The sequence below is a fragment of the Mixophyes fleayi genome, chromosome 1 (assembly GCF_038048845.1).
Source record: "Mixophyes fleayi isolate aMixFle1 chromosome 1, aMixFle1.hap1, whole genome shotgun sequence".
Lineage (NCBI taxonomy): Eukaryota > Metazoa > Chordata > Amphibia > Anura > Limnodynastidae > Mixophyes > Mixophyes fleayi.
Window position 1 is genome coordinate 325,268,152 of NC_134402.1, and position 24,972 is coordinate 325,293,123.

Below are 24,972 nucleotides of genomic sequence, written 5' to 3' on the forward strand. Positions count from 1 at the left end.
ATGACCATTGTCCATAAGGGCAGCCCCCCGGAGTTCAGATGCCGCCTAGTGTGCTTACTGGAAAGTACCCACCACCAGACCTGGTCCCTACAGAGCCGTAGGCACTAGAAAAATGAGCTTACCATGGCTTCTATCTTCCCTCACCTTTCTCCTGTTGGGAGACAGGGGAGCTAACTCACCTTAAGGCACCTCTTGTGCACCGAGAGTGCTTTTGTACTGAATCCAATGAGCAGTAGTAACTGGGTCCCCCAGACGCCATCTCTCATCGGAAGTAGGAACATAGGCCAAATGAGGTATTTCCTCATCCCACCCACTGGCGATGTATAGATGCCGTAGAACCACGTTGGCAGAGGGGTATAGAGGGGGACGAAATACAGAATTAGTCTAGAAATTAAAAATGCCCACATTCCTAGCTTAGCCTCTATGCTTCAAGGTCTCCTGTGTCCCCCAATTGAATTATAGAGAAAAAGCGTTCCTACCATGTTAGCAAACACATGCAGTATTGTATTATATACAGAAAAACAGCTTTTCTCTGGCAAATCAGCATTGTCTAATTAGGTTATTTCCACCAATGGGCATTACAGCTTGCAGCAAAGAGAGACAGGCAAAAACAAAGAAATAGAAAGGTCACTGTGCCTGGGAAACAGGGACAGAGGCTGGAGTACCAGGAGGTAGAATCAGGCTGCTGTGGGGTCAGTGGCTGCAGTGGGGCTTTCTCTGCCCAAGGAACCAATGTACTAAAACAGCCAAGGCTATGCCTCAGCCTGCGCACACTTTCACGTTCAAAGGGCCTGTGTCAGGATAAGTGGAGGACATGACAGGAAGAAAGCAAATATAGAAAATATTTAGTGAAATATAGGGAATATTCTTGTACAAGCAGACAATAAGTCAGTACATTACGAACCAGAAGATAGCACACAGCTTTGACAACTCAATATCATACAGTACAAATCTTAAAAGTGAAAACTAGGGGATGTAGTCAAAATGGCAACGCTGAATCTGTCAACACCAAAACATTGCAAGTTCAGTGTGTCTATATGGTTAAATTGGCGACATTGTGACTGCTGACAGGTAGTAAAGTCGACAGTCACAATGTCGACATTGAAAATGGCAATACTGTCGTCAATACATAATTAAAAACAAAAAAAACCCACACAGTGCATTGCTCCCCCCCCCCAGTTTTTTACTGTATTACTTACTGAATTGAGCCAGTGGGTTCTACGTCTGTACTGTGCAGGTGGGTCCGACGACTGGCGGTAGCATTGCCGTTTGAATGTCAACATTGTGGCTGTTGCCATTTTAATCACGTAGACACACTGAACCTGTCGACAGAGTCAGCGTCGCCAAATCGTACCCAACCCACAACCAGTACTAATGTGACACTCATCCTCCCTTACAAAGGGTATTATATTCTAAACTATATTCCAGAGAATAGATTATGTACATTAATAAAACAGCTTTCTGTATTCTGATATCCATGTTTAAAATGAAAAACAAAAAACACAACCTTTTTGTTGTGTTGTGATTGAGAAACCATGTTCATTGATTTGTGTCAAAACAAGTGTGTACCAAAAAGCTGCTTCTAAGGGGGAGATTTAATTTTGCTCGAGGGACCTCCAGGAACATCCATAGAGACAACTTGCACCGATGTTATGGCTGGAATCTCTGCTTATTTTCCTTGCAAACCATTTCTTTCGTAATTTCCAACAATGTGTGCACCGCGATGTCCAGACACCAAACTGGCGGCAATTAAATTCCCCCTAAATCTATGTTATTCTTTCATCGGTAGGCTACAGCATTACTTGGGTTGAGCAAGTAAAGTGGTTTTATTCTTGAACTGATGATTACCTCTTTATCTTCAATATACTGCTACATATAATCCATGCATTTCTGCTCTGATACGGACCCCCTCACTGTGGTACATTTTGCTCTGTCTCTCTCTGCTCACTGTCCCATATTCTCTGAATGAGGCCATAGAACTCTGGGATTTCAAAAATCCGTGTAATCTACAGCAGGGAGAAATCATTCTTTGTACAACATGAGATTTAATGCTGATACTAATACCTGAATACAGAGGTAATGATGCTATACAGTTTCTACAACAAATACACCTGAAAAACACCCACCATGTCTTTAACCGACAATGTTGTGTCCACATAAAGGCCTGTTCTCCCAGAAATGTATGTAAACAAGGTGACAAGACACTTGAAAATCACCAATCCATATGCTATATTTCAACAGCGAGGTTAATAGTGGAATGATGTAAAACATAAAATAACAAACAGCCAGGTTCTACAAAGTGCTCATATAATACAAGCAAGCATATTTTAAAGACCACATGTTACATACACACAGTGGAGGCAGACATTTTGTGGGTCAAGTCAATATTCAAAAGAATACACTAGGAACTAGTGCCTCATGAATATTGGTTGTGAAGTGTTCAGTGAGGTCACTATTTCTTAGTGAGCTGGAAAGCTGCAATATCACAAACTGGTTCAGCTGACAAAATGGTTACCTTCACTGTAGGTAGGATACACATACAGGTATGCATGTACTCTTTAAATTGCGTGCTTACTCCATGAAGTATGCAAATAACCAGCACAGTGTTTAATTATTTTGAGGGAGAAAGCAATTGACAAACTTCTATGAACTAAAAAAAAAAAAAAAGAAAAAGGAAATATCCCATATGATTTAATGACTAGAACCATATTGCAATGATCAGTATGAGCATTTAGTCAATCCATCTAAACAAAATTAAATTTTTAATTGAAATTAAATTACCCCTAAAGGCAAGAAAAGTAAACCAATTAGAATCCGGGTGAATGGCCAGAGGGGGCATCTTCATATTCTAAAGAACAGAAGGAAGGTGATCTAAACCTAAACAGGTCATATTTGTTCAAATATATGAAGGTTAATTCTTAAGGATGTTAGAGGTAATGTTTCACTGTCAGCCATGCTGCTACCAAATAAAAATATTTCTGGAATCACAAGCTAGAATTTTCAAAACAATAAAAGGATTAAATTAATATTCATGTTTCACTTTGCAATTCAATAGCTGGACATTTGATAGCTGCATACTCCGAAATAAACGAATGTATCAATCCCCTACCAGATATGTTACAGCTAATTCCTACAAGAGCACATATCATTTATTAAATCATTCCATTCATAACACTATTATTGATTCAACACAGTGCTAATGTATTGGCTAAATCATTACCTCGGTATCACACAATTCAGGGGGGTGATGAGCCCTTCACTGGAAAGTAGACTTGTTAATTAAGATGGTGCTGATAGATGTTCTAAGAGTTGTGCTTATTATGTTAAAAAGCTAAACCAAATGAAGGGACCTATATTTTCCCCAAAACACAGTATATCACAAATGGGGCCAAATGACATAGAACTGGTATATGCATTTGCCCGTTTGTGTGTGGAGTGGAAAAGTCAAGAAATAGAATAGCACACAAGGAAAGCTGGTCACACACGCTGCAATATCACAAACGACATTGCAAAATAACGACCATAACAAAGTAGGATCATTATCAGGCATGGCAGAAAACGCAGGCAGAAAAGGACTACTATCAGCCTGTGCACTGTCATTTTCCAACCTCACTAATAACCTGTAATGAAGCCAAAGGTTATTCATACTGGACATATTAGATGGTCTGATTTAGCCATGTGTGGCCACCTTAAAAAAACAGTGACTTAGCCCAATTGCCTAACTTCTATATACCCTGCCAGAGCAGCCTTCAGTTACATTTTACCCATTCCCACAGAAAGAGTAGGAAAAACACAAAAACAAGGAGAGGAGAACAAATGTGTAAAAGGGTGGACGTCCTGTGTACCCCAATGGATTAAGAGAAAAGGATTTAACGCAAATATAAAATCGTATGTTTCCTGGCATTTAATTGGACGACACCCGAACATTGGCGACATTGTGGGTTTTACACTCAGCAGATGCGGTTCGAAGTACTTAACTCCCAAAACTGGCATCCTTAGAAGCAAACAAGTTAAACCTATAGAATTTAGTAAATGTGTGAACGGAAGACCAGGTGGCAGCCCGACACAGCTGCTCAGCCGAGGCCCCATGCTGTGCTGTCCAAAAGACCACCACCGACCTGGTGGAGAGAGCCCTGAGAACTTTTGGAACAGGTTGCCCTGGTTGTTCCCCTGGACGTAATTACGGTGTAATCCATCTTGTAAAAGATATCTTGAACGCCACTCAACTTTTCTCACGGGCCTCATAAAGGACCAAAAGACATTCTGGATTGCGAATCCTTTGGATGTGGTCAGGGTTTTGAGAACCTATGTTCAAAGATTCAAGAGAGCCCTCTTCCTCAGCAGAGACTTAGGACCAAGGCCAGAATCACTATATATTGGTTAAGGTGAAAGCTAGAGAACACTTTAGGCTGGAGGGAAGGCCTAGTCCAAATGACCAGCCTATCCTCATGGAAAATAAGAAGTGGAAACTTGCAGGACAAAACTGCCAGCTTCTTACACTTGAAAAGACTACAAGAAAAATGGTCTTCCAGGTTAGGAATTTTAAGTCTAGTTCATTCAAAGGTTCAAATGGTGAATGCTGCAAAGCATCTAACACCAAATTAAGATCCCATGGTGTAACCGCAAAAATGGAAGGAGTGTGTATTTGCAGTACACCCTGCAAAAATGTCTTAACATCTGGCAATGCAGCCAATCTTCACCCTCTGCCTCTGGGTATCGAAACAAATACCCAGAAAGATCATCCACTGTGACGGTGTCCATTTGGAATTTTTGAGATTGAGAATCCAACCATGGGATTCTAAAGTCTGAGCAGTCTTCTGCAAGTGGGCCTGGAGTACAGCTGGTAATTCTGTTTTTATCAACAGATCATCCAAATAGGTAACGATCTTTATTCCCTTTGAGCGCAGTAGAGACACCATGACTGCCCTGATTTCTTGAAAGCCCTTGGAGCAGTGACAGACCAAAGGGAAGAGTTCGAAATTGGTAGTGATGGAACTGAACGGCAAACCCAAAATCATGATGTCCTTCCCAGATAGAAACGTGCAAATAAGAGGCCTTGATATGCAAGGGCACATCTATGCGTCCTTTTCCATGCTGTTCACTACCAATTTCAGGGACTCCCATTTTGAATCTGCCCACCAGGAGCTGGGTGTTTAGGGTTTCAAGACTTTGTGTCTTGTCTGCGGGAAGCCCCATGGGTGGGAATGTGAGGAAATATATAATGTATCCTCGAGCCACAATCCCTCTCACTCAGGCATATGTAGTGTATTTTAACCACTGATCCTGGAAGATGAGTAAACATGCTGCCACTACAGAGGATTCTGTCTATCATCATCATGCTGATGGCTTGTTAGAGGACCCCACCCTCTCTGCAATCTACCCCTATGGGCAAATGCATTCCATCTGGGGTACTGAATCCTTGTTTTTCTTGCAGTAACGTCCCTTGAAAACCAAAAGGATTGAAGCCTGGAAGCTCTCGGAATATTAACGGGAAAGAGCACAAACCTTTTTCCTGAGGCCTGGCTGATAATTTTACGTAGCTCAGGCCCAAATAATACACTGCTAGAGAACGGAAGGAACTTTAGCATCCATTTAGACTCCACATCAGGTTCCCAGGCTTTAAGTCAGAGAATGAGATGAGCTGAGATTGCTGAAGCAGATAATCTAACTCCAAAACTGTCCAGCATCCAACAATTCAGACCCCTGTCTACCAGCTTTTAAGCCTTCTAAAAACAGTTTCACAGCTTTGTTAAACCATGTAGAAGCTAAAATAGGTTGCAAAGAGGCCCCCCGCAGTGACAAAAATGGAATGCTCTCAACTGTACGGTGATAAGCTTATGGTCAGTGCCATTCTTACTTTTAGCCACATTTGGAAATGGGAATTATGGTTGTCATGAACAACTTCGCTACAGACGAATCCACCTTTAACTGTATCCTCCCCAGGAAGAGGATAATAGTTTTGCCGCTTACGGGGCACCTGGCACTTCTGGTCTGGCGTGGTCTACACCTAGAGAGGAAGGGAAAAAAACCCAAACAGTTTTCTTTGCCTTCCTTTTAAATTGGGAAGTTATCCGGAACCTTTCAAGTCTTGGAAGTCCAATACCTGGCGCAGAGCCTGGATCAGATAATCCACCCTTTGGCGGCTATAAGGATCTTCTTAAAAAGTGTGAAGTATCCTCTAGAACCAAACCTCCAGCTTCCTCTCCCCCCCCCCCCTCCCCCCTCTGGGAAGAACCCATCAGAATCTGTCTCCATTTCACCATGGGGAACCATATGAGAGGTAGGAATCAAACATCTTTTTAAAGAAGTGGAAACTAACTATACTCTGCACAGAAATCATGAAACTTATTGCTCACACCAGCCCATCCTGGCATGCCTCCATTTCCACAAGAATCAGTAAACAGTTAAAATTCACTCAAACCACCTCCAAAATATAACTCATGGCAACAGTGGTACAGGAGGGTACTTGGAGGTCTGCTACTTCTGGCATGCTTCAAGCGCAGTGAATGAGCATGCCAAGGTGGAGGAACTAAGGATCGACCTTATGAGGGGAAACACCCCCCCCCCCCCCTTCAGGGTGGAGCACCCATATGGCTGCCGACGTTAAGGATAGTCCGCCTCAGACCAAATGAGTGCCTAGCAGAGCATTACTGTCATAGTAACCCCTACCTGAAGTAAAGACTGCCATTACTAATAAAATACAGCCCCTAGCACTGGCGACTAAACAGAGAAAGATTTAAAGTGCCCTCTCTCCTGGCTGCAGTCAATACCATAATGTTCCGGGGTCGGCCAACTGGATGTCAGATAAATGTAGTATTCGGTTAACCAATGACAAATTATACATATTTTCAACAGGAAAGGCAATCTCCTTCCTTGCAGTAATTAAAATGTACAGGTCAAGTGAGTGATGGTAAATTCTTTAGAACAATTTTTTTCATTGAAAGTCATGATAACTACAACAAAATAATTGCTGTGATGTCTCCTCCATATAGCAGTCAAGACTATTCCATTAGGCTGTCTGAGCAATAACTATACACTACCCCTTCCATACCCTTTCCAGTTACCTGTCATGCTTGTTTTCTTGTGCTGCCCTCAGGAGCTCCTGAATGTTTTTGGTAATCTGCTCCGTTTTGCGGATTACATCCTCAGTGCTGGGGAGAGTGGTGCTTACATCTGTATCAGGATTTTCCATTTCAGGAATAGAACCTTCTCCATGCCACTGCATGCTTCTCTGCCTCACTTTCCTACTTGAACTGCATAGAAAGAAGAGGCCATGTAATGACCACTGTGTTAGTTAACGACACCACCACACCATTAGGACTCAAGTAGTGGTAGTATCCTCTAGAACCTCTATCCTCTAGATGCATAGGCATCAGAAAATAATTTACTAAAGACGTGTCTGAATGTTGCTCACTTTAAGGCCTTGATTAGGTCAGCAGTTTTTGGAATGTTGGCTGCAAAGTTTATTGCTATGTTAAAATCATATGAAAAAAAAGCTGCTTTCATTTTTGGTCTATTTTGCAACCTGTATTTTTAGGGACTAGTGAGCTTTCATATGTTTATGTGCGCATTTCTATGCTGCAATATTCGCAACTTTTCATTCATTTTTACAAGCTTTGAATCACAAGTTCAATTTTAAGTGCTTACAAACACAGAAGAATTATAAAAAAAAATGTGTGGAACAAGAGGAGTTACCAATAAATTACATTAGTATTGGCTGTCTTCAGACCATTGCAAAGCAAGCCAATCCTAGCTGAATGTCATCTCCTGTGAGCAGCTGAATAAACCTCATGGATGATTCAAGTTAAACATTTACAAGTACAGTGTGAAAATTGTCAATCCTAGCAACAGACACACTAATACTACACATTACCAGTAACAGTGCAATGTGAACCACTGTGCATTTTATACAAATACCTTGTTTCTTCGAGTTCGGCATCATGGATAGTATTATCATAGTCGCTTTCAGGCACGCTGGTCTGCTTTTCTACTTTTGAACCCTAGAGTGAGTGAGTAAATACTTATCTTTATATGTATACACATTTCTACTGTCTGTGAAAAGAAAACTCATTTAAAGTGGGAAAAATAGATTGGAAAAAAAAATTACATTCAGCAATTAAGAAAACCTTTATATGCATAGTACAAACAAAAAAACAACAATTAAATCAATTAGGCCACAAATTAAGTTGATAATTAAATCCCTTAAAGACACAAAAGGAGAACACCTCCAGTAGTGCAGTTGCACCCGTTAAAGCTCTACAATAGTGGCAATACATAACTAAGCTCAACCGCATGCTATGGAAATCCCAGAGAGGGCACCTGAGCAAAGTTTTGTTGACTTCTTTAGAGAAGTGGATGATGAAATGCTATTCTGCCGGGATACAGACATGACCAATTGAAAATACAACATACATTATAGTTAAGAGTATTTTTTCACATTCAGTTGAGCTTGAAATGATCAGTCTGTTTTAAAGTATAATATTATTACGTTTTCCTAATTCAATTACCCCACAGAAACCTCAATGATAACTGTATAGAACCGGACATCTCCTCCTTCAGATGAACTCACACTACAAATAGTTAGAATGTTCATTAACTGTGAACCCATCCTAAAGCTGCTCATATATGCAGTGACAGCCAAGTCATTTTACATCAAACTGTCCACAGATTATTGTGTGCGTCACTTTGGAACTACAGCCAGGCAGAAACGTGGTTTGATTATGGCTGTGATCCGACAGTGTGCACCCATAGGATCCAGCCACTGCACTAAACAGCTAGATGTGTCCAAATGGATTGCACATGTGTGGCACAATTTGACATAAGTCCACATACTTGGCAACCAAGTACAAGCAGCTTAAGGGTATATTTTATTAAAATCCTGCCATAGATACATTACCTGCTTATTACACATGTGTACATAGAGGAATACACACAAACAAAGACACAATTACCCAGTCTATAAAGAGAGACGACACTTAATTTCTCCCCCTAAAATATTTTCAACGAAGAACAGCACCACCAATAGTCTCAAAGTCAGGAGTTCAAAGAAAAACAATCGTTCCACATGTATCTTTAGCTCAAATTTCTCAGCTTCTGCCAACATATAAACTTATGGATTAAAAATTGGCACATGTTCCTATTGGATACAACTGCATTATAAGTTTCTGAAAAGCACAGAAGGCTAAGAGAAAAAAAAAACCAAAAACCCCTAGAAAGTCAATATTGCAGGTGGTCATGTACATGTCCATACATGAAAATCAGATGAAGGTGGAAAACCCCTTTAAAATGATAGCGGTGTCACATTCCCATCTGTTCAGGTGAATTGTAGCTTCCAAAAGGACTACAGGATAACACTTCATGCTTGTGTGATGTATAAAGAAACTTAATTTTTGACACACCTTCATTTCATATATAAATTATGTTAAAACCCTTGTTGAGTATCAGAGAATATTTCTTAAACTGAATATAAAAAGCTAAAATTGATAATAAATGGTTAATGCTTACAGACTTGCTATACAATTTTTATATTCTGAAACATAAGGGCTGGGAACGGCTATAACTGTTCTGCTCACAAGGGGGAAGCACTGTGCTACACTGAGAAAAGTCAGGATGTGGAAGTTTTATAATAAATTATTATTATTAATTTAAAAAAAGTATTGCACTGATGCTGGGCATTTCATGTGACTTGAAGGTGAGAATTTAGAGCCATGACAGCATTCGGTGATTAGGAAAATTAAACGAATAGGCGAGCTCTGTGAAAGTCATGGCTGCACTAACACATTTGAGAGCCTTGGTTCCACATCAATAAAACATTTCCCAGAAACTGGAGACAATGGTGTTTTATTCACTCAAAGAGTAGGACTTCCATAGAAATAAATAGGCAACTAATAGATTTGTGGAAAGGCTATGCTTAAAGACATTTCCATATTTATGTTTTACCGTCAACCCACAAAAGCAAAAATGAATACAAACAGTAATATGCAAAACATTTAAACAATTTAAAAAAAAAAAAAAAAAAAAATTATACCCTTACACATTCCTTTAAGTTTGGCTTTGTATTTTTTATCAGTGTCCGCCGAGCACACACAAGCTCGATATACCTCATTTTAAAATTATTCTGAACAATCATGCTCCCTTTGTTCAATTTGTGGCTTGTTTACCTGCATGTACAACTGCTAATACTCTGGATGCTGGCAACAGTTCTTATACTGTATTTGAAATAAAAGTTCTCAAGAAAACAAAATAAAAACAAACATAAAAACCAAAGTGCAATTTTAGTAGTTGAATATTGTGTTCTCATACTATATTTTATCTATTATATATGGCTTCATTCCATGTGGCTCTGTAACATATTGTGGTCATTAACAGCAAACATATCAAACAACATCTTCGCTCAATTTGATGCCAGAGCTGCCGCACAGATCCAGCTACAAAACCAATGTTGACCCTTTTCACAGACTTAATGACCAGCAATCTGTTTGAATAATAAAGTGAATGAGTGCAGACAAGACGTACTGGTGTGAAGATTGGTTATATAGAGTATCGTGCTGGTAGCATTAAATGGCTGTAAAGTGTAGATGGGAAGAGGTGAATGAGGTTACAATGAGGAATTGTTGCTTCATGCAGAGAAAGAGTACTGTTAGCAAAAATGGCAAGAAGAGGGAAATGTGGGGCTCTCAAGGAGAAAGTAAGGTCTCCGTTGAGCAGGGCTAACTTGGAAGGTACTTAACCCTTCGTGTGCCTTCATCTCTTGACCAGGAAAGCGTGGAGGGGAAGGAAGGCAGGGATGAAGAGGAGGTCACATATGCACTCCTCCCGATCTGAAGGGAAAAAGAAAAACACTCGAGATACCCAAAAATAAAACTAAGGCAGTCAATACACTCTTAGAGATGGTGGCTTGAATACTTCAATAAGGAGAACGGAGCCAAGTAAAATGCTGATTACTCACATAATAAGCATCATATAATATTTTGTTGTATTTTTCAACAGGATTCAGTATTTGCCCAATTCTAGAAAGCAAACTAAGCTATTTTTTTCCTTGTCTGATTATATTTGTTAATTTAAATAAACAAGGTTAAAACCATATTTTTTGTAAATTATGGTGTGTATATATCTATTTAAAAAAAAAAAAAAAAAAATGTAGACCACTGCTTTCTGGAACACTGAGAGGTGGCCGATGAATTCCAAGATGGGAACAACAATATTCAAATATGACGATTGCCACTCACCAAGGTAAGGTTAAAAAAAAGTAGTCTTTTATTCCTATGTCTTCAGTCTACTTCTGAGAAATGTTGGAATAAAAAGACCATATATGTGTGTGTGTAATAAATAAATACATATATATACACATTATATATATATATATATACACACACACACATATACACATATATACATATATACATATACACATATATACATATACACACATACATACACACACATATCTATATCTATATCTATTTATTCATATTCTCTGTGTCAAGACTGTAGGTGGTAAGGAGAGTGGCCTTAAGTAGATGACGCAAAGAACGAATGACTGAGAAAAAAACATTTTTTAACTTTTTTTAAAGCACATAAGCACTGCAATTTCACCTTAAAAAGAAAAAGGTTATCCCCCTTTGGACTGTATTAAAAGTATTGTAGTGATAATCATGTGTTATGATTATGGAAGGAATAAGTGAGTTTTTGTGTGGTGTCACAAAAGGAAGGACTCCCGTACAGAAATTGTTTTCAATTATATAAATTTTAAATATATACAATACAAAAACATTATCCCAATTTATGCAATAGTCTTCGTTTAAGTAGCTCTATTAACTACATGGCAATTCAAGCATGCATTACACTAAAGGAACTCTGCTCACCAATGCAAAATTGTTTACTCCAAGATTTCAGATTTTGATTATCATCATCCAGTAATTAAGAAAACGCAAAGATAAATGAAAACAGCAACCTTGTGGAAATTTACATCCTTGAAGAATACATATGCCTGAGGTGACAGCAAAGGGTTACCTTATTGGTGGACTGGTTAGGTCATTCCTCCATCGATGAAAATAGCAAATGTACAGTTAAAAAAAATGGCAAATACAAACTTAACAGACAACACGGACATTTCTTATCTTATGGGAATAGAAAAAGCAAAAGCATGCAAAGAGCAAGAGAAGCTTTGCAGTTACTTACATGTGGTGGAAAAGGCTGCAGTCTTTTAATACTTTCTTCTGGATATGTAACTTCTCCCATTGGGAGGTATGGTTTCTGGGCAGATCCAGTCTCATACATTGACATGGGTCTACTACCTCGTCCTGACGGCCGTCGCTTTAATAATGATGGTGGGTTGGCGAGGTCTGTGTATTCTGACCCAGCTGGGACCTGATATAGATTACTTGTGGCCTGTCTCCTGAGGTTGGTATTCTCACACTGCAGTGTTTGGAGCTGAAAGAAAGTTTAGTAGTGGGACTTTGCAATCTGCTTTGATATCAGGTTGTAGGGCACTTTGGGGGAGGATAAACAATCCGCTCTTTTCAGTAAGTCAAATTTAAGCATATTGAGCACATTAATGTTCTAGAATTATAGATGCTCGTCAAGACTTGAACATTGTTGTTTTTTCCATAAAAAACATTTTGTCACAAGAATACTCAATACTAGAAAAAATGAAAAATGTTAAACTGTACTTTTATGTTAAAATACACTTTTTAGTCTTTAATTGATTTGGAAAAGTCAACATAAATCTTTTGATTTAGAGTTATCAAAACTAAAATCTCAACCTTTTACTGATCTGTCGGGACACTATCCAGTTTTGTTTTTGTTGGTTAAGCAAGATTATTAAAATGCCAAATATCCTATTCAGAAACTGCCTTGGGAAACATGGCGCTGCTGACCCCTTACTGTTTTACACCAAAACATCAGTGGCAATGCAAATAAAACATGAATGAAGCACAGGCAAAGCAACAAGAAGGAATGCAGTGTACAAATATAAAGAAATATTTTTCCACTGGAATCGAGAAAAACACTAACAATACATGATTTTATTACATTTTTACACCGTACATTTAAAAAAATGACAAAATATAACCATTATCTACCCAAATATAAAAATAACAGCACTATTCCATAATTCAATGGAAAATTGCCCATTCAATTAATTGGACTGTATGGTGGTAGTAAAATAATTACAATAAAGCATAGCCAAACTAAAGGTGCTTAAGTGCAACACTTTAGAAGCCTCTTAAGCAGCAAAAAGTCAACTCTAAAGCAGCATATAAAAACTGTTACAACAGCATAGGCTAAGAGAAAGAAATGCCAGGCTTAAGGCACCACGTAAATGTTGTGGCTGCAAATGTTTGAGTGCAACAAAAGTCCAAATACTGCAAGTGGTAGATGTTGAACTGTGATTGATAAATGAACCCAGTACCAGTTAATCACAGAGGAGAATGCATCTACCAAGGTCTGGCAGGCTTTCCAATCAATATAGGAAAAATACGATGCCAAATTAGCAAGAACTGTCCATTTCTTTCTTTGAGTGTCGACTCTTCATATTTCCAAATAAAACTCCATAACAAAATGAAACCAATTGGGAAAGCCATGCAGGTAATACTGTGGACTGATCAGTTAATCACTATATGTTCCTTTTCTTTCCTCTTTAATAGTGATAATTAGTTGTTTTGGCATTTCTTCTTCCATCCAAATAAAAGTGGCAAAGGTTATTAGTTGTCACTAACTCCAGGCTCTACAAACTCCTTTGTTAAGAATAGGAGGCTCAGTCTTATGTTTCCCAAATAGAACCACCACTTATCAATTAGAAATGACCCATCCATGGGGGAATATTTTGACAGCAGAAATAGCGCTTCCTCTTCTTCAATTAGCCTCTTTTCCCAGTAACTGCGAAAGATTAAATATAGATCATGCTACCAGTACCACCATGGAGTCTGCCTGAACGTCAGCATTCAATAACATTACATGATTAAGCTTTCTTCTATTCCTTAATGCGCATAAGGACTGAACATATTCCCACTTAAATTACCGCTCTTTTAAAAGAGAATCAGTCTCTTTATCATTATAAAGAGGCAGAACTGATCAATTTTCAGTTTTCTCTTCTCTCCTCTGTACCCATTCTCCAGAGGAATCTGAAATAAACTTGTCCAGTCTACCAATTGCAAAACATGAACTCTGGGTCATGTGCTCCACTGAACCAGTAGAGAACATAAAGCAGTGATGTGCGCGGTACTGGAGAGATACAGCTCAGCCCAGAAGGGACCCTCCTACGAGGAGCGGAGCTGTGTCCCTACAGTGCCACTCTCACTGCCCTTTACTGGTCAGAAAGCCAGGAGCAGCAAAGTGCAGGCAGAGAGGTGGGCTGGAAAGCAGAGTTTGGCCCAGTTTTCGTTAGTATGCAATTCGCATACTGGGAACACTTATTTTAGGAGCACAATCTAAAGGAACAGTGGGGAGCTGTAGATTTTAAAAAAAAATTGTTGATCAATCACTCCCCCGCGTCACAATATATAAAGTCTATGAGATTGGTGACAGGTCCTATTTAATGCTTGATATTTCTGTCTGCATTTCAAAAGGTCAAACAAACAGCACAATTGTTTATCCAAGGCTGTTTTTATTATGTGACCCTAACATGTATTTATCACTTATTTATCAAACGCTGCTATATTGCACGCCTCTTTACAGAGAATATATAATGACACATCAGTACCTGCCCCCATTGGAGCTTACATTCTAAATGATACCACACACACACACAAACACACTAGGGTCCTTCATGGTGAGCAGTCAAAAACTCTGCTGATTTTTCTATTCGAAAGTCTTCATTTTTTTATTTGTAGAAGTGCTTTCATGCATTCATTACTTTTTAGGAAGCTATTTCTTAACCCACCCCACGTCCCTCTTTCTTCAGGCATCATTAAACCCTTTGTACCTCAATTTGTTTCAACTTGCAGTGAGGAGAGCTGACCTTGGGCAAGAGGAGCTTATTGGGGATTCACTTCTAGTAGAGCCCACTTTAGAGTACAAAGTGACACTGCATTTTTCATTGGAGGTGGGGTTTCCCCACTCCACAAAAGTAATATTTTATCCAAACATTCAGCAATGTAGTTTGAAGAATAACAATTTTAAAATCACTTTTAAATGCTTTAGTGCAGGGTTGTCCAACCCGCGGCCCAGCACGCCTGTAAATGTGGCCCAGCAGGCGTTTTGGTTGTGGCAAGGGGGCAGCGCTGTTAATGAAAAAAAAATCCTGCAAAATAAAATAAAATTAAAATACTTACCTTGCAGTCACGTCAGCTGGCGCTCCACACAGCACAGCGCCGCAGCACAGTGGAGTCACCCGCGCGAACTATCAGCAGCAGTGAAAGATTATCCAGTATTGTTGTTACTCTGAATTTGGACTTTCTGCACCATGCAATTATGAACTAGCTGTGTTCTCTGTATTTAATATAAATATTAAGAGATTATTGTATTTTTAATATTTTAAATAATTTTAAATGTGCAATGCTGAGTAGGGTGAAAATATCACCCACTGTTACCCTCATCGGAGGCTGCTCCATTGAGCCATTTTTCCCGCCACCATATCTTTAAATCTCTGTAGATTTCTATTAGTCCTCCTGATGCTACCTATATTGGTGACCATTTCAAACTGGTCAATAAAAAAAATGATTCATGGGTGCAGAATGAGAGGAAAAAAACCTTTTTGGCATTTTATTCCCCGAACCCCACTAAGGGGCAAATGCAGGTAAGTTAAATTGTAGCTGGTAATTGGATTACTGCTTTAATCTTGATTCTGCAACAGGTTTCCTAACTCTTACTAACTTCATTTCCAAGTAAGTTTAATTTGTTAACTAGGTTTTCTATGGTTTTTTGGATGATCAGCTATTGTTAGTGTTAGTGTATTTTATGTGCGGCCCAAACCAACTCTTCGTCTTCCAATGTGGCCCAGGGAAGCTAAAAAGTTGGACACCCCTGCTCTAGTGTGTATAGTTTTAAAATAAACATATGGGTTTGCTGGTTGCAAGTACAGATTTTGGAGTGTAATTTTCAGTGTTTGTGAATATTTTGTACGTAAGCACTACTGTATTTGCAGGGTATGTGGGTCATATCTCGTGTGGACATGCGCATTCAAAAACAAAAACATTGCTGAGGTACAATTCCAATCACAATCAATCAGATCATTATTGGGCAATGCTGGTAAATGCAGCAGGAAGAGGACTGGTGTTAACCCGCACGCACAGGTTCTCTTCCAACAAAACGAGCAGATCCCAGTCATCTTCAAACAAAAGTAACAAATCCCAGTCATGCTTTTGGTCCAGCCACATGGCTCAATATCATTTAAGTGTGTGGCTAAACTGTACCTTGCTCAGCACTTAAAATTGTATGTGATTGCTGAAGTAAAGGAGCTTTAGGTAGTACACAACAGCATAATCAAATGTAATGCTCTTATATTTAGAAAATAAAACAAAAAAAAAACCACTGACTAAACATGAAAAAATGATGTTCCTACTAGAGATCTACAGGACAGAAAAAAAAAAAAAAAAATAGTAGTTCATTTCTTGAACGGCAAACAAAAATATTAGCATTGTTTTTATCCACTACTTAGGCTTAACACATTACAGTGGAGACATTTATTTGTTTGGTTAAACCTACTACTTTCCGCCAAATGATATACAAATTAAAACATTCAAATCCCAAGATTTAATATCAACAGTAGTAGGACTAACTATATTGTCCATTGGTTGCCATTTATTATCTAAAAAAAAAAACTCTACAGGAAAGAATTTCTACAGTAATCACAGCCATAAATTCATTATATTAATTAAAAAACATTAGCCTCTGCATCATGTATGAACTAGAGGACTAATGTCTAAGGGAAAACTTCCCCTCCTTGTAATCTTTTACAAGACGCAGTCCTTCAGCAGCTAACTATATTCCACCTCTGACCCACAGATGAGAAAATAATCAAATACCAATGAACAAATGAATATAGTGCTGGCGTTAATAACTGACAAATATCCAACACACGTAAGGAAAATAATAAAAAGTTAATTTGTGCGCCACTTTCCTGCGTCTCATATGCACTTTAATTCCCATAGCGATGATGAATTGTCTCAAATAAACGGCCCTGGATGTCACAAAATTCTACTCTTTGTATATACTCAGAATAATGTACGAAAGACTAAAAAGAAAGCGAAGTGTATGCAAAAAAACATATGGGATGCGCCACAATATATCTATATTAAAAATGCTAATAGATGGTGGATGTTGTGTACTTATATTTATTTATAAGCATAATAAAAATAAAAAATGGACGCAATGCTGTATGACAATAAAAACATGATATAACATGAAATACAATGATGAATAAAGAGTGTCTGGCCAGTACACCAAAATTCCACAAATACCAAGTTAAGCTATATAGGTATCATGTTAAGGTAGACAAAACATATTAAAAAATGTATATGATGATATGTCTAAAAAGAAAGCGATCATAGTGTAATCTCATATAAACACATTCCTCTACTCCACTTATTGTGTATTTAGCATGCAACACCACAATATCCCTGATAAAAAAAATGCCACTGCCTCCCCCCTTAGAGTATGCACTTACAAGAGCTCAAACGGTAGTCAGCATATAATATTTATTTTCTTCATTCAGAACGATCTCTCGTCCAGCCTATATAGGTAATCAGCATATATCCATATATGTATGAGGGAAAAAATAAACTAATTGTGTATTACCTTTTATAAAGGTTTTTATTGCAACAAGAAAAAAATTAAAATCACGTAAACAAAAATGTGTACAACACACATAAAACCGTCCGCACATCCCGCTATGAGTGGCCTCTTACCCCAATTTAGATGGTATAAACGTCTGTAATATCACAGTAGAGAGCTGGCACCTCCACTAGCACAGATCACAGGGAAGAGATTCTACAAAGCAGGTGTTTTTCCACAGCCAACGCGTTTCGATACTAAGATCTTTGTCAAGGATGTGGAAGTTGTGACTAATTCCTCTATTTATACTTAAGTTAACCAATCGCTTCTTCCAATATCTAATCCACAAATGTGTATTCCCCACAGTGAGTGTCAAACTGTCCTACTAATTCTAACAATATATGCCTAGTGCACTTTAGAGGCCCCTGTTGTCATAGAAATTGAGCAGCACATAATCTGCATCAAACCGGACATATCCCTTTTCTTCCTAATAATTATATAATCAGTATGTTTATGATTTACCTCACGGATACTTTGTAAATGACATTTACAAGATATCAGTGAGGTAAATCGCGCATACTGATCGTTATGAATGAATTATATTATATACTGACTACCGTTTGAGCTCTTGTAAGTGCATACCCTAAGGGTTTTTGTGGCATTTTTCACCAGAGATATTGCATTCTAAACACACAATGAGTCTGGAGTAGAGGAATGTGTTTATATGAGATCGACTACGGTCGCTTTCTTTTTGCTCTTTCATAGATTATCCTGAGGATATTCAAAGAGTGGAATTTTGTGACATCCAGGGCCGTTGATTTGAGCTCATTCATCATCACTGTGGGAAATAAAGTGCATATGAGAGACGTTTTCTATTAAAGGAAAGTGGCACACAAAATAACTTTTTATTGTTTTCCTTACATGTGTTGGATATTTATGTCTGTTATTAGCGCCAGCCCTATATTCATTTGTTCATTGGTACAAATCTTGCAGAGTTGCAGGCAGGAGACGTAGTTCATAGCCACAGTCATTGCACACAGAGATGTGATGTGACTGCAGGCTGCTCTACCCTCACCAGGACTGCATTGTGAAAAGATACAAAGCCAGAAAATTGCTACTGGGATCAACAGAAGCTTCTAAAAAAATAAGGTATTTCTGGGGTTACAATAATAATTTAAAAAACAAAAACAGACATTTGCAAATATTCACTTTATATTATTTAAAGATGGAATTGCCCTTTACATTTTGGCACATCGGAGTGCAAGCCTGATAGAACGGATATTATTCAGAGGTCCCTTCTGGGGTACAATTGGGCTCCAGGAGTAAAGCTTGCAGTCAAACAGGTACAGCATAGGTAATTGATATTTTAAAATGCATTTCCTAGTGGAAAACTCAATTAATCCTTGTTAACACAAAATAGTAAGGTCCATTAATCATATACAAGTACTGAAGCACTAGGCATGTAATATGCATGCTTCATAGTCAGTGACATTTGTCAGCAATGGAAAAGTCTGATATTGGTCTTGAACACATCTTTATATGACTTACTATAATGCATGATCAAATGACATCCGTTTATAAGAGTAGCATTCATGCTAAATAATCTGCCCATGTAGTCACATGCAGCTTAGGGGTAGGTGACATTCAGCTTTTTCAGCAGCATCAGGGCCCACTGTAATTTATATAAAAGAAACTATGTAGCCTCTACCTCTATCTTATACCTTTTTCTCAAATTCATATTTCCTAACACTAATACAGCAGGGGTGGCCAACACGCGGCTCTTTGACTTTAAAATTGAGGCTCCTGGCTGGCTGATACTCTGTGCCTGTCAGCAGTGCTCCCAGCTCGGTTGACTGAAAGCAGCCGCATCATGTGACCTCATCTGCATAATTTTTCGGCTATTAAGCTCCGACTGGTTGGCCACCCCTGTAATAGAGGATTTGCCAATTATTGCTAATAACCTTTGTATTGCCTTCTGTAATCAAACATAAAACAAAAAAAAACAACACAATCTTCCGATCTAGAGATTTCAGTTTCTATCAATGAAATCATTCACAAAATATAGTACTCTAAGATTCCACATTTCCACATTACCTCCCTTCCCTAATTACTGCAACAGAAGAATGCAGTCAAGACTGATCATACAGGTTTACATTGCTGAAACAATTTGGCAGCTCTCTGCAACCCTCGGTACAGTGATGAGCTACAGGCTGCCCAAAGGGCGCATGTGGACTGCAGTGCCTTCCAGCTTTATGCCCCATCAGTCCTTTGCTCTGATTAATGCCTCAGTGGCTCCAGCTCTAATTCTCTTCTTAAGCGCTTCCAAGCTTCATAATTGGCCCAGTGCTTACTGAATAAAAGCTGGGCGGGGGATGAAGCTCAGCGAGTCAATGTGAAAATAACTGAACTTGATATTTTTTGCCTAGAGCAGCCAACTTCCACATCACATGTCTTCCTCTGCTTCATGTGGCATCCTCCACACAACGCAACGCCAGCAGGACATCAGATCTCAGAGAGGGAGAAATGTCCAGTATGCATTATGTGGTCTCCACAGGAAAGAGCTCAGCTATTCCCGCTTACTTCATTAAAAGCAAATAAGGCCTTTTTAAGGCAGAGTTAAATTAGACATAAGATTACTAGACGGTCACTGCTTCTTACATGAAAGGGGGTTTCTGAAGGGTTTTGTATGGTGTCAGAGACTTGGGGAATTTATAGGGTGGTTTGGCTCATGAGCGTAATAGGGACAGTTGTGGCCATTAAAAGCATCCTGCATTGAATGGGGACTCTACAAGGCGTATGGGATGAGTGAAGGGGTTTGAGTGGCATATGGGAAATTCTGAAGGATAATTTGGAGTACATGTGGGATCTATTCTAAGGATGTGTCTTCTCTTTGATTAAATTGTTTCCACTTATTAATGAGATTAAGGTTAAAATGTAGCCATGTGAGGGTTATAGGACCACATATGGGGCCCTTGAAGTGTGTCAGGTTGCCCATAACTGCCTTTGATCCTCAGAGAAGCTGGTAATTTTAAACCTTGCTTTCAGGCATAAAGCAGCAGCCACTATTTACACAAATAAGTGTTATTCTAGAATGATAGGTGATGATCTTGCATGACCTTCACTAGCGTTTTTACATTTGTCAATAAAATTTATTATTCAAGTAGTCTGTTCCCACAAAATGAAAAGCAGTGTTACTTTTTATACATAATACGATGTAAAACAAGCAGAACTATAAAATAAATCAGTTACCTTTTTCTGCATTACCCGAAGCTCATCACTTAGATTACTATTAACCTTCATTAACTGTTGAATTTTAGCTTCTGATGCAACCAGGGCATTTTTCACATCAAGAAACTCCTGTACCGTGAAGGTTCCATCAGATAAGTCCGCTTCCAGACTCTGGAGGAGAGAACACACAGATAGGAATACCTAGGTAACTAGTGGAACGTCTTCAGTTCATGGCACTTCAGAGAAATGCAGAAATAAAGAAAATTAGGCTTCATAATGTGTTACCCCCTTCACCACTGAGACTTTTCTCACCCCTTTGCGGAGCCTATTTTGGCACCTTTAGGACTGGTCACATTTCAATATCAGCAAATTGCTTATGCAGTACCCACACAAAATTATGTATATACTTTTTTTTTTTTTTTTTTATACATTTCAAATTCCCAGCAAATACCATTAGTCTTCTTATACATACACCTTGTTACAGAAAACAAAATTAAAATAGGCAAAAAAAGTGTTTTTTTAATTGAAATTGCAAGATTGTGAAATAAAAGCAAAAACATGTATTTTTTCCTAACCACCACTAAGAAATACTTTGTGGTTCTTCCTTTGCATCAATCCACCTCTCCAAAATGGCAAAAAACAGGATTCTACACATACGCAATACATTTTGCAATTGAAAATGTTGATGCTTTCTTTTTCTTTGCTAGCTTACACTTTCTTGCATGAAACGCATACAATGTGTACAAATAAGATGGGTAGCTCATTCTTAAAAACATCAAATAAGGGTACCTCTGAGTTTATTGAATCCAGGATGGGGAAGGTCTGGGCATTATAACCCCCCATCTAAAGACTTAAAGTTTTCTGTAGTGTAGGTGTTATATTTTGGAGATATTTCAAATGATGCGATTAGGGGAAATACCATCTTCCTAATGAGGGGTCTACCATAGTTTCTTGAAGCCAGGATGGGGGAGGTCTGGGCATTACAACCGATCAAACATGATCACCAGACAATAACTTCTCAGGGGACACATTGTTTGAAAATGGGAACTCCCCTCTTCCAAACGAGAGTGACAGACTAGAGGTGCTAGGATGGGGGAGATATGGCACTCAGTGTCCTCCCCCATTCCTTGCACTTCAATTTTCTGCTGTAGTGTAGTTGCGAGTGCCAGAGCATTAACATCATTATTTGAAGCCTTTATCCCAAACTGTACCAGCAGGAAGTACCATGGGAAATAGGCAACTATGAATTATAATAATTTGACCCCATGTATTAGCAGAATGATATATATTGCTCTGGAGGTCTAAAGTGTCCAGTCTTCAATTATCTATTAAATTATTGGAGGAGACTCTTTAGTAACACTCAGATGAGCTGCCATTTATCTGGCAACTCACTGTCTGTGTTTCTGCTATATGACAATAGTACTTGACTAATAGGCACCTTATTCTCACCTTGTATTTTTCAGACTTGTTGAACACTGATGAATCAAGCGGTGTAATTTGAGGACGGCTGCCACCCTTTAAGATGAGGGGTTGAATTATTGTGTGTTTTTATTAGTAATTATGGCAAAACATCACTTGGCACATACACGTCACCTTGTGTCAGGTTTTGTTCCACTAAAACTTACATCTACTACTATTAACTAATATACTTGTTTCATCATAAAATTAAAGATTTAGTATTGTATGATAACAAGTACTCTGCTGTTTTCCGCTGTAAATTGGAAAATAAAATTTGCAGTGTAGATATTACCTACAGTTAGTCCATGGCAGGATTACTGAACAGAGTATGATCTGATGGGAGTAAATAAAAGTTCTGGGTAAAGCGCTAAATAATACATTGGCACTACAATAAAGCTTAATAATAATACACAAGTCTTTTGTTAAATACATTAATAATATTTCCAAGCCTATATAGAAATCATCTTTATCAAGTTTCTTGTTGAACAACTGATACGTTGCTAGTGGCGACACTCAGCATTTAATTTTTTTTTTTTTTTTAAATAATTTGCTTCACTTCTAATATTTTTAATATGTCCACATATTTTATGACCACACCTCTTAGGTATCCAGTACGTGTGATCACTTGCCTACCTGAAGGATTTACGGATGAGTAAATTACAAGAACATCTTAAATATATCACCCTCCTTTTCATTCTACACATTAGAAAATCAAACAATTTGGATGGAATTTGATTCAGTAATATAGTAAAGTTCCTTTGGCCTTCATACTTAGATTTGTCAATTGCTCATCATTTATTAATTTTTTTTATTTTAGCTTTGTAACTAGTGCACAGTTTGTTGATTGCTGCAGTCTGCCTCTGTAACATTAGCAGGCAAGAAGGCTCAAAGAATAGATAACCCTTCCCCCTGATATACGAACCAAGGTGCCAACCCCTCCAAAAACCGCTATACTACCTGAAGCCGAGAACCAGCTCACATTGGGGCTCTTGTCGGCTCCATTTAGTGTTCACTTTCTAACAAGACCATCTACTCATATATAATCAATCAGGTTCTACTTCTACCCCATAACACACCAGGTAATTGATGCTATGGATACATCCCAGGAAGTGGCTGAAGGGATCATTTCTCCTCTAACCTAATTTAAAAAAAAAATTACTATACCTTTTCCCTATTTGATTTGGTTGGAACTCTGTCCAAATCTGTTTCTTCGTCAGATGCAACACTGTCGTAATCTGGCTGATCATTATCTTGGCTCTCACTGCTGTGTTGATTGCTAATGCTTTTTAACACCAATTCCACATTATCTACAATTAAACACATAGAGAAGTGTAAGAATTAGTGAACAGGTGCAATAATGTATAACAATATTAAAGGTATTCATGTAAGATCTCTGGCAGAACAGATCAAATCACCATATTAATAAAGAAAAATACATGCAACATGTGAACATTGTATTGCATTTACACAGTGTGCTGGTAATTTTTTTGGGTAGGCTAGAGTGGCTATTGAAATATGCAACCTATCTTTTAGTCAAGGTAGAAAAGTAATTGAATCATACACTCAAACACTCACAGACAAACATAAAAAAGGCACAAAATACAAACATTAAGGAAAAAAAAAAAGATACCAAATGAGTGAGGCTTGCAGATAAGTCTGTCTTACAATTGCTGACATGACACAGACATTTACTAATTATTAGGGCAAGTCTCAGTCAAATTGAAATGCTCACTCAGACTAGACTGCCATAGTAGTTTGTTGGAAGTTCCCTTGTAGAGCTGGTTCTGGTGATAGGGAAGTCACACAGTTTCAGCACATGCATAATCCTTTCACTACCATTTGCTTTGGAAACCATGAAATTAAGCTTTTAAAAATTATTTAACCAGAACCTTGCAATGCGAGTCTGTGGATAGTAAGATATATGTATTATAATTTTAAGTTACCTTTGGATCCTGCCACTGAATTTCCCTGTTGTCTTCTTTTGGCATCACTTAAAATGTCTATTACCAATGTAGCAAATTCATGGGCATTGAAACGGGCTAGTTTTTGCCTTCCCTATAGTAAATAAAAAGATGGCCTTAACATTTAAAAATATAAAACCATTTGTTGCAAGTGGATAATTTAGTACAGTACAATGAAGATACATGACACAGTTTTCTATGTTGGTTTAGTTTATAGAACTAGTCTGTAATCTGTGGCTCGACAGCTGTTGTCAAACCACATCTCCTATGATTACATGTCAGGCAGTAGTCACAGGATGCCAAATCTTAATCGAATACATGCACATCATATATAACAAAACATAATGTAACTTCGTACAGATTATAAAGTATAGATTAAAACCACACTGTCACTTTGTTACCTTACATTATGGAGATAACAGACAGGCCATCTCCAATTTAACAAAGCTTCACACCTACTAAAACTAATAAAAAGTATTTTATTATTTATTTCTTACACAGAAAGCAAACTTGCCTGGTTACGGGTGGAAGAATACTCTGGATTCACAGGTAGGAAAGGTACTACAGTGGTCTCAGTGACAAGAGTGCTGTGGTTTTGGGTGGCCAGCCAAAC

At 38.3% G+C, this 24,972-nt stretch overlaps 1 protein-coding gene across 10 annotated transcripts in view; it reads right to left on the reverse strand.

Annotated features, from left to right (window-relative positions):
* GIT2 (GIT ArfGAP 2) overlaps positions 1-24,972 on the reverse strand; it is a 57,004-nt gene that overhangs the window by 10,515 nt on the left and 21,517 nt on the right. For 2 of the 10 annotated variants that reach the window (XM_075214371.1, XM_075214365.1), the window contains exons 11-19: positions 24,874-24,971; positions 24,342-24,453; positions 23,563-23,705; positions 22,390-22,455; positions 20,962-21,111; positions 12,181-12,432; positions 10,731-10,820; positions 7,918-8,000; positions 7,065-7,253 (exon numbers count right to left, since the gene is read on the reverse strand). In XM_075214371.1, coding sequence (XP_075070472.1) covers positions 7,065-7,253; positions 7,918-8,000; positions 10,731-10,820; positions 12,181-12,432; positions 20,962-21,111; positions 22,390-22,455; positions 23,563-23,705; positions 24,342-24,453; positions 24,874-24,971 — 1,183 coding nt within the window. Of the gene's footprint in view, positions 1-544; positions 792-7,064; positions 7,254-7,917; positions 8,001-10,730; positions 10,821-12,180; positions 12,433-13,005; positions 13,879-20,961; positions 21,112-22,389; positions 22,456-23,562; positions 23,706-24,341; positions 24,454-24,873; position 24,972 lie in introns of those variants that run through there. The other 8 variants (XM_075214378.1, XM_075214377.1, XM_075214374.1 and 5 more) reach the window with 7 other exon arrangements.